This window comes from Ictalurus furcatus, chromosome 7 (genome assembly GCF_023375685.1).
Source record: "Ictalurus furcatus strain D&B chromosome 7, Billie_1.0, whole genome shotgun sequence".
Lineage (NCBI taxonomy): Eukaryota > Metazoa > Chordata > Actinopteri > Siluriformes > Ictaluridae > Ictalurus > Ictalurus furcatus.
Genome location: NC_071261.1, coordinates 15,360,422 through 15,371,907, shown reverse-complemented (window position 1 = coordinate 15,371,907; position 11,486 = coordinate 15,360,422). Strand labels below are relative to the sequence as shown.

At 37.3% G+C, this 11,486-nt stretch overlaps 1 protein-coding gene across 1 annotated transcript; it reads left to right on the top strand.

Moving 5' to 3' along the window:
- Window positions 1-2,222: 2,222 nt before the first annotated feature.
- LOC128610772 (keratin-associated protein 4-12-like) lies at window positions 2,223-3,230 on the top strand. The gene has a single exon (XM_053630190.1). It carries the CDS (start codon window positions 2,737-2,739, stop codon window positions 3,148-3,150), a length of 414 nt encoding a protein of 137 aa, XP_053486165.1. The 5' UTR covers window positions 2,223-2,736; the 3' UTR covers window positions 3,151-3,230.
- Window positions 3,231-11,486: the final 8,256 nt, after the last annotated feature.

The following is an 11,486-nucleotide window of genomic DNA, read 5'->3' as shown; positions in this document are numbered from 1 at the left end:
GGCATCTCTGGAAGAACATTAGAATGATGCTCAGTGTGGAGGACAAGATTTTCTTCAGTGTCTTGTCCCAATGCCAGACTGACTTTGTCCTCCAGAATGATTATATCGTCACATTTGTATGGGGGGAGAGGGGGTGTCATGGAGTTCCCAGCTGCTTGGAGCATACTGGTGTATGCAACAACTTCTACAAGAAGTGCATGATGGAAGATGAGATCTGGTTGTTCTGTGGTTGGACCTCACCAATGCCAATGAGTCCATACCATACCGACTGGCTGAAATCGCACTGGACAGGCACCATGTTTTCAGTAACATCAAGGACCTTATCCTGGATTACAACAGTAAATTCAGGCTAAGAGTCACTTCTGGGTCTTCTCAACTTTTCAACCTTGCCATGAAGTGTAGTGCAGAGCTCCGTGTTCTAAGTCTGGTGTGTGGCAACCCCCAGTAAGCTCCTTTATGGATCTTTATTTTTATTATTCTTGTGAGATGCTAGTGATTGTCTGCCATGCTGATGTCACAGAGAGACACTGCTAGTGAGGTTATAATGATATGAGAAAAAAAAATCCAACGATCTCAAACATAAATGATAACAGTCAGGTTTTGCTGTTAGCTCCTAAAAACAAAATTGCAAGAGCGTCTTTTCTCATTCATCATTTTCCAGAAATTCTGAGAAAACTCGATATTAATGAGAAATTCAACGCTGAAGTAGTGGATACAGCAAACAGTGGACTGAAATTTCCAGAATGCAATGCTGCTATAGCAAATTGTTGCACTGAGCAATGGGTTGGCCAGTTAGCAATCTACAAGATGACATACACAGTGACACTGACAGTGGTATTAGAATGAAAGATATCGCTTTGGAACCATATCTATTTGAGCAGAGTGTACAGAAAAGGTCATGAGTGAGCTGGACAGAGTGAACAAATAAAGCACTACTGCAATGGTCTCTTTAGGTAGAAACTGAAGCAATTGCTAATTCCTACTTTCTCCTCTATCAGACATTAACCAATCTGAGAATAGATTAACATGTTGATGAAAGAGAGTTTTTAAACAAAAAAAGTCAACCAAATAAAACATTACAAAATAAATCATGGACACAACTGTCGGTTGAATGAATATGCAAGTGCTTCAGGGTGGCGTTTTCCTTTAACGTGAACTGATATGTATATGTGTATTTTTTTCCTGCCTTAATTGTGGATAAAAACATCTGCCACATGAACAGAAAAACTGTAGCTCAAAATAAAGACCATCAAAGTTACCAGTCATCAAGCTGAGACCTGCAGACGCTGTACTCCACACCTGTGCTGATAACTCATTCACTGCCAGTACTGTCTCAACCTGTGCTGAGTCAATCTGTCCCTCATCACTCACACAGAGAGAGCAGGTCAGCCAGGAGATTTGTCTGTCCTTCCCCCAGTGAATTCCGCTGATCCTTGTTAACACAGCACACACAGCTGTTTTGCCTACTTGGGTGGCTGTTCACATGGAGTTCAGAGGCTCCTCAAAGAACTCACTGTAAAAGAAGACCATTCAGAAGATGGTGCACAAAACAAAGGAAACAAGGTGGTCCTGAGGGGTTGGAGTGTCGGAGAGTGGTTCAGTACACAGATTCTGTACATTTATACCTGACTGATCAGCCAATGAAGCTGATGGTAAAACACATACGAACATACAGTGCATATAATTTGGCATAATTAGTCCAAAACACCTGACTCTATCAAGCTCATAGGGTTTTTTTTTTTTTTTTTAGATACGGCTGAACAAAATACACAATTCCTTTTGTCTTCTAATCGTAAGATGCTTAGTCATTTTGTTTGGCATTTAGGTGACAAATGAGTTTCACTCACACCTATTGGTACGTGTCTACCCTCTAGTGGCCAAATAAGGCCTTGTTTTTACTCTGACCTGCAAATCGGAAGTCTGTCTTGGCAGATCATTTGCATTTCACTTTCCATATAATAACAGAAGGAGAAATACACCTGAATCAGTAATAAATACTTGTATGGTCAAAAATTGTAAAGCATGAGAACCTGCTGACTGAGTCTTTTTCCTAAACAATATAAGTTAACATCCGTGGCAGGTTGCAGTTCATGGGTAAATTCATAAAAAGAGTCATAAAGAAAGGCATGGTACAGATGGAAAATCTATTTTAAATTGTCATCTAAATGATATTTCAGTGATATATTGATAAGGATCACTGACTTCTAAATTGTTTTCAGAGAAATCTCAGTATTAGCTGGCCAATACATACTAACTATATAAACCATATATGGTGTACAAATTACCTAAAATAAGGGGACTTTACAGATTTTTAAAAATAGTTGGTGGTAAGTCACATTTGAACAAGGAAAGTTTTGTTTTTAAACTATATTAAGATAAATAAATGAGATTAACTTGAGAAACTTTGAGCTAATATTTTGATCAGTGACAAAGTGACCATGATGGTTTCTCTCAGAAACAAGCCCGGATTAAGAATTCAGAGGCCCCTGGACACAATGTCTTGTAGGCCAATGTCTTGTAGGTCAGTGTCTTGTAGGTCAGTGTCTTGTAGGCCAATGTCTTGTAGGTCAGTGTCTTGTAGCCCAATTTCTTGTAGGCCAATTTCTTGTAGGTCAGTGTCTTTGTAGGCCAATGTCTTGTAGGTCAGTGTTTTGTAGGCCAATGTCTTGTAGGCCAATGTCTTGTAGGCCAGTGTCTTGTAGGTCAGTGTCTTGTAGGCCAATTTCTTGAAGGCCAATGTCTTGTACGTCAGTGTCTTGTAGGTCAGTGTCTTGTAGGCCAATGTCTTGTAGGTCAGTGTCTTGTAGGCCAATTTCTTGTAGGCCAATGTCTTGTAGGCCAATGTCTTGTAGGTCAGTGTCTTGTAGGCCAATGTCTTGTAGGCCAATGTCTTGTAGGTCAGTCTCTTGTAGGCCAATGTCTTGTAGGTCAGTGTCTTGTAGGCCAATGTCTTGTAGGTCAGTGTCTTGTAGGCCAATGTCTTATAGGCCAATGTCTTGTAGGTCAGTCTCTTGTAGGCCAATGTCTTGTAGGTCAGTGTCTTGTAGGCCAATGTCTTGTAGGCCAATGTCTTGTAGGTCAGTGTCTTGTAGGCCAATGTCTTGTAGGCCAATGTCTTGTAGGTCAGTGTCTTGTAGGCCAATGTCTTGACAGAGCAGGCTTTCCACACTTGCGCTTAACCAATTATATCATTCTGTTTAGATTTAAAAAATATCAGCGTGCTTTTCATTGGTTATACATGGTGTCATTATCTGAAGGCAGCTGCTATTTACACTAAGGGAAAATAGCGATATATTCTATTTACACTAAGTGACAATAGCAGCATTTTCTTAGCGAAATGTTATTAACACTTAGTGAAAATGAATAGCGATATATTCTATTTACACTATATAAAAGTTGCAGTTCTTTGTAATAAGTGCAAAGAGATATAGATGCTATTTATACTTATAAATAGTGGCAGATACTATTTGCACCTCAGTATTGTTGTACATTAACAGGATGCAGAAATAACAGAGTGTAAATGACTATATTTATTAAAATTATTAAATGGATACCACCTTATTGGGACAATAAAGTCCTCCCTACACCTACCCCAAACCGATAAACGCTTTATTGTTAAACAGTCGTTAGGCATTTTTAGTTAGTGCTGCTTTAAGACGCAAGAAACATGGAAAAACTCGTCTAAAACTCAACTACTGAAAGCCCAAAAACCCATCACGAGTGTGGAAAACTCCTAAAAGTAAACACACCCTGCTGACAACAAACACTGGCGACACCTAGTGGACAATCCTGTGCTGCTGTTTGATTTAAACGTGTTTATATCAATTATTATTAAAAATTATTGTTGCAAAGTTTCAGTTTACTGTTTGTCATGTATTTAAGTCATATTTATTTTAATGGTGTGTGTGTGTGTGTGTGTGTGTGTGTGTGTGTGTGTGTGTGTGTGTCTTTTAAAAGCTGGGTATTCTGGGTATAAACAGATGTAATATAAATACATAAATTCAGAAAACACGAATATTTATTGTAATAAATAATATGTAAATACATATCAAATGTAAAAAAAAATCATTAGAATGCATTTTTTTTCTGTCTGGATGATTTGAGTCTCATTTCAGTTACTGTAGTAATTAAACTCAACATTGCAAAGACAGAAAGATTCTTTTTCTTTGAGCAACACGTAGTTGAGTGTGAACTTTTCTTGATGCTAGTATGTTTGTTGTTGTTGTTTTTTTTTTAAATTATTATTTAAATAATACAGACTTCCTTTTTTCTGATCATACTAAAATTTTTTTCAGTAGGAAATAAATCTTGGGGAAAGTCAGGTTATTACAGACATGCTAAAGCTCTAGATGATGTAATATGTTAATTATAGATACACTTCTGCCCCCTAGTGATAAAGAACACACTTTATATGACGGTCAATTTATATACTCAGTTTAACAATAATGTAAAGTATTATTATTGAAATATTTATACACTCATCATCCTATTTATTAGGAACAATCATACACCCTCACATTTGTGCAATTATCCAATCACGCGTCAGCAGAACGATGCATAAAATCATGCAGATGCAGGTCAAGAACTTCTGTTAATGTTCACATCAAACATCAGAAGGAAGAAAAATCTGATCTCATTGACTTTAAAATACTTTTATATAAATAATGATAAATTGGGACTGGGTAATGCAGTGGCACACACACACACACACACACACACACACACACACACACACACACACACATACATCCCATTTCGAGGACAAATCCAACTACACTAAAGTTTTAAAATTTGAGTTTTTGTGAATCTTCAAAATGAAGATCCTCATCGTCACCTTCTACCTGATCTCAGGTGAGTTATTCTACTACAGGTTAGGTTCTATACTCATATGATACTGTAATGCACTGAAAACATTTCACTTGCATATCCTATTATACATCACGCTGCACAATAGTAACAACATTGTTAGTAAGTTTACATGCTGAACTTTAGTAATGAGAAAATTTGGAGGGGTTTATCGTCAGAACAGGGGCACATAGGGAGAGTAATGTGGCAGAAATCATTCATCATTCTCAAGAATAAGAAACCAAGAGAGACATTTCCAACAGAACGTGCATAGCTTGTGGAGAACAGTCTTATTTTCAGATGAATCCAAACTGCACTTGCATGGATCTGATAGTCGAGTGTTTGTGTAGAGAAAGCCAGGAGAAGAATCCCAGCCAAACTATACTGAGGGTATGATAAAGCACTGAACTGCCTGGGGTTGTTTTTCCTACAGTGGTGTTGGTGAACTTGTGTTTATTGTTGGCATCATGAACTCAGAAGTGTATAAAGGCATTTTAGATGCCCATAATACCACATCCAAATGATCAAATAATCCAAATCATAACAGACACCCTTTTCTAGAATACGCTACCAAAAGGAAAATTAGCCACTGCGTGTCCATTCTGTGGTTTTCCATGTTCGGGCTGTTGTCTTACACCTTTGTGTCGTCCCTTTTAAATTTATTAAAAGGTTTTCTAGATGTAAAGTGTGAGTAGTGATTTTGAATGTATTGACAAAACAACTCAAGAAAAGAAATTCAGCATTTGGTGATGTCCATGTCTTCCAGACTTCAGGCAGTCATTGACTGCAAAGGATGTGCATCCAAGTATTAAAAAATAATCCTAATATTTATTATTATTTTAATTTGTCCAAAGACTTTTGAGCCTGTGAAAATGGAGGGACTGTAATAAATGTCTGTAATTCCTAAACGGTTAATACAACAGTCTCACTCTGAGGTGATCTTGCTTGCATGCATTGTGTGGAGTCGCGTAGGCCACAGTCCCTCCAGGATTTTGCGATCCAGGAAATTAATGCAAAATCAAGGAAACTCTGCAACATTTACTTTTATCTTTTCCACAGATTTGGGCCATGACCTCTGCCTGTTTTCATTTAGAGATTTCTGCCTGCTCCTTTGGATTGTTGTATTTTATTAAACCACCACACCTGCACTTGCTTCCATCTGTCCCTCCATTACGTGACATCAGCACAATGCGCCATGTGACATCATCACAATGCACCTTCAGCCATAGCCTTCCATGATTCATGTGCATCGAACACGAGTACAGTGTTCGATGTACTCGAAAAAAGGTCTCATTTACCAACAAACATCACTGTGAAAAACCGTGCAAAACAATTTCTTGCAATTGCACTGTGGCCAATTCAAGTAGTTTTCCACAAAAAAGCACAAAAAACCCAGCAAATTGCTTTGCAAATTTTTTAAATAAAGCAGAAGCAGTATCAAGCATTTTTGGCTGCAACAATCACAAAAAAACTCCGCGAAATCCTGTATGGATTGGTTGGCCGGCTCACATGGTTCAAGGTGAGCTGAGGAAGAAGAGTTGCAGAACTCAACGTCTCTGTGGGATTCTTGTGAAATCAGTGGTTAAGACGTTGGGCACTACTCGAAAGGTCATGAGTTCAAACCCCAGCACTGCCAAGCTGTCACTGTTGGGCCTTTGAGCAAGGCCCTTAACCCTCAACTGCTCAGATATATAAATGTAAGTCGCTCTCGATAAGGGCACCAATGCTGAATGCTGCCAATGTAATGTAAGGTGCACAGAAGGATCCAGCCACTACCAGGCAGCTTATTGGAATTGGCCAAAGACAGCTTTTCTCTTATGTTTACTCCAGAGTCCACCTCTGACGTGAGACATGCCCAAACAGTCTTGCCAAAAGGAACATATGGTAACATGAAATGTGTGGAATTGTTAAAAAAAACAAACAACTGAGATTATATTATGAATATCTGTAGCCTCAACTTTATATAATGTGTGATTCCTTAGATTCATTTTATGACACTGAAGTAGAATTTATGTAAATAAAAGGGATCTGAATGAAAAAAAATCAATAAACACTCACATTTCCTGAGACCAGAGTTGCTAGTCGTGATTGCCCATCATAGTCCAATCTACACACACAAATTGAGTTTAGCTGTAGCTATGTATACGTGGATTTGCTCCAAGAATAGGTCTATTCTTTATCCCTGGGCCACAGGGCAGTAAAGACAAAGATACTCAATTTCATAACAGGTACTTGTCACTGCCACTATATATATATATATATATATATATATATATATATATATATATATATATATATATATATTATTGTTAAAAAGGACCCCTTGATTCAGTGGAGAAAGTTTCTCTATAATCTGACAATATCTGGATATATGCTGTTTTATGGGGCAGGCAGACTTTTACACTGAGCTTCCTCTGAGTCGATCAAACAATGCTCCTGACCTCCAGGAGCACTGGAGCACCAGGACACTCCTCCTAATAAAAAATTACATTGATCAAAACTAAATGTACACTTCTAAAATATTGAATATATTGTCAAATTCTACAATGTTTCATGAAAAATACAACTTTAAATACAGCCTCAAAGCATCAAGGAATAGTAATAGTGATGTGCTGAACAAATATCCGTATGTTTTACACCTCGGTGGTCTTTGCCCAGACACTTCCATGTCTGACTGGAGGTCTGACCAGGTCCTGGCCTCTTTGGCCTTCCTTCAGTCCTCCTGCCTTCTTTATAGCTGTCTGTAAAATACAGTTGCATTTAAACATTATTCAATCCTTTCAGGATCACTCAATGAGACAAACATTTAGTATATTGCTAGACTAAGGCTAAGAATTGCACAAACGACAAAAGAAATACAGTACTGAGCCGAACAACAGGTCTGTTATACTACCAAGTGGGAAATATAATCTAATAACGGGACCACAGCTGCAAACTGTGTGGGTTTTCTGACAGAACATATTAAATTAGCATTAGCTAATTATGTTCCAGAAAGTTCTAACCAAACATTCAGGAAAAAAAAAGATAATCTGAACAAAAAGTCAAATAAAAAGTAGTAAAAGAGGAAAGGGAAGGAATAAATGAGTAGTTTGTGTCTTATTTGTAGAGCCATTAAAAAATCTTTATAAAAAAGTGTTGAGCTGTGAGAATCAGCATTTTTCACGATGATGCCAAACGCTCTGCGTCTCCCGACCCTGCTGTTATCCCCTCCCCTGTTTCATCATTTCTGTCCGAGGATTAGCGTGTTAGCTATCCTGAGGTAGGTATTCAAATAAATAAAAACATAAAAGTAAAATAAAAAACCATCAGAATCTACTGCATGAATTAATATACAATTTGCACACTTTATCACGTCCTCCTAACTCTTATACACATCATTAACATTAGCCTCGAGGATCCTAACTGATTTAACTGCCAAAACTTTTTCTTCCCAGACGGTTGAGCTCCTTAATTCTAGCTGTGGCCTGACTGTGACTTAATAAACAAGGGCCGAAATTAGATACACACCGAGTATGGACCTGCCACAACTACACCTGCTTTCAGCCAAGATTGGCCCACATAACAAATCCCGTCTGTCAGCCAGAAGTGGTGTGAACAGTCGGCAGGGCTCTGGGCAATTACCTTTACACCGATACTGGCACTGAGCCGACAGTGGCGCATTTTCACCGGAATCGTCCCAAATGTGCTTGCTATCTGGGACATTTCCCTCCGTTTACGGCAATGTAAAGAAAAACATTTTTTTCTTCCCTTCCTGCGCTTGGGCCCATGGGCCCCTTCCCATAATGCCCAATGGATAATCTGTGCCAGCTCAGAAACATATTCAAAAATATGAGAAAAATATGATAAATTCTTAATCTGATATTGAATATGGCTTGGCACGGACATGCAAATGAGCAAAACAAACAAAACAAATGAACAAAACCAGTTCGTCCTGCAGCTCATTATACTATACTCCCTCTGAAAGTTACACTTTTCACAGTGAGAATTTTAAAATGAACAGCCATTTTAAAGCGAAAGAGGGTGTTTTATTGTAAACATGAACAACTCTGTTTAATAATTCACAAATGGACTAAGCACTGAAACCTTCCCCATGCTGCCACCAGTTTGATTTAGAAGTTACTGTTCACTTTCTGATCTATTTGGCTTTCCATAGCAAACTAATACAGACGCATGTGCTATGGGATTTTTACCTGAGGTAGAGATAAAAACATAAACAAGTGGTATATGCTGTATCGCTCCTTTCAGCTGTTTTATTCATATTGGTATCAATTTTAATATTACCAAATATGTTTCTTACATTCTCTACATTTCTCATGTCTGTTTTGAATGCGCCATTAAAATAAATGTTTTTCACCACTTCAGATTGGAACTATAGCTATAGTTATAGTATACTATTCTTTTTTTTTTTTTGCCACCGGTGTGTCAGCAATCAAAGCGCCTTGTGTAGGCTTCATCACTTCACAATTGACTGCAGTGGCATGCCTGGCATTTCTGCATGTTTTAATGACAGTTCACTATATCCTCTGATCAGACACAAGCATACACCTACTTTAGTTATTGTTACTAACATACACTGACCTTCTACAGTTTGCAGAAACAACTGCAAGAGCTCTTAGACAATGCAATTGACAAGAGATCATGTTTTTCCATATGTGATTATGTGAATAATAATAATAATAATAATAATAATAATAATAAAAACACTTAAGATTTCAAAGGAATTGTGTGAAATAATAATACGCAAGAGAATAAATAAATCCTGCGGAAAAAATCTCATGTGAAAATAAATAAATCCTAGGGGGAAAAATATGTAAAACTAATGAGTCATTTATTTAAAAAAAGAAAGAAAGAAAAAAAAAGAATTTTTTTTAAAAAAACAAAAAAACAACAGCACTCCCTACATGTGAAAATGTGTGAAACATAACATGTGACATGTCATGTGTGAAACTGACACATTTTTTTAAAAAAAGAATATACAGTAGCCTACAGTGCAAAATTTTTAGGCACCCTATTTTTTTTAGTACAAACTTTGCTATAGATTTTTTATTTTATGACTTCTACACTATCAAGTCAGTACAAAAACATTTTAGATTCCCAAACATTAGTTTTCTAGCACAAAATTAAATGTTACAGAAAAATGTTTGTATGTCATTAAAGAAAGCAACATATTATGTAAGAGTTTCATTTACTACTGTTTGCTGCTCTTTACTGTATTTTTGTAGAAACATTGGTGGTGGCTGTGGCTCAGGTGGTAGCACAGGTTGTCTACTAATTGTAGGGTTGGCAGTTCGATTCCCAGCCCACGTGACTCCACATGCCGAAGTGTCCTTGGGCAAGACACTGAACACCAAGTTGCTCCTGATGGCAAGTTAGTGCCTTGCATGGCAGCTCTCCTACTGTGAGTGTGTGTGAATGGGTGAATGAGACACAGTGTAAAGCACTATATAAGTGCAGACCATTTTATTTATTGTTTTTTTTTTAAAATTATTATTTAATTTAATTATTTTGAAGGCATCTTAGCTCTACAGCATTTCTTTGCATGTGCCAAAAACTTTTTCCCAGTGCATTACAAATATTTTTTTTTAAACACATTTTTAGTACCTATGAAGTAGGTGATAATTTCACTTCACAATCAATTTCTGAATTAACGGAACGTACAACTGATTTGTGGGTGCAAATATGCAAACAACGTATATTTGTGCCGTTTTTACTATTTGAGGCAGCATGAAAATGTATCATGAAAGATCAGTAGGTTAATACAAAACTTCTGATCATGTCAACATGGTTTTAAATTTGCTTATTTGATTTAAAATTGGGTTATTTTATGTGCCAATGCTGTTGAGAACATCGTTAACCTTATAAACCTAATAATGTTGAAAATTTGGTGCAAAGCCTTCCTGATACAGTAGACATTATGTCTAACAGTTGTTATATAGCTATTAAACTCGACACTACCAGCCTGTCTAGTATTTCTGTTTTACCATCAAATACCAGACACATGATGCATGTCAGGTGGAAAAAAAACTATGCACTCAATATAGATGCAGTATGCCATGAGTTGTGATTCTGAGAAAACAGTTTTAATTAAGTTCCTCGGATTATTGCCAGGGTAGATTCTCTCTGATTAATGGCTCTTTCAGGCTGGATTTTGGCCCGATTGCAGCATTGTGAGCACTCTGAACAAGTTAAGGTTCTGAACAATATACATTTAACATGAATTTTGACAAAATATCAGCACCAATTCTTATTTCATCTTAGTTCTACCTTCGATACGATCGACCACAGAATGCCGGATAGGAATGTCTGGAATGGTTCTCAGTTGATTCAAGTTGTATTTAATAGGATGGTGTTATTTTGTCAAAATGGTCAGAATCCCGTTCAACCTTTACATGCTCCTACTCAGATGAATCCTGCCGGATAATAGAATTGTTGGTCATAACCATGCAGACAGCGCATACTCACCCAACAACTTTAGCTCTGTAGATGCACTATAGAAATATTGATATGCATGTACATACATGCATTGATGATACGTATTAATATAAGATATGTTGAGCCTGGACGGGGTGCCAACCCATCACAGGGCACAATCACACACACACAGTCACACACCACGGACAATTTAGAGATGCCAGTCAGCC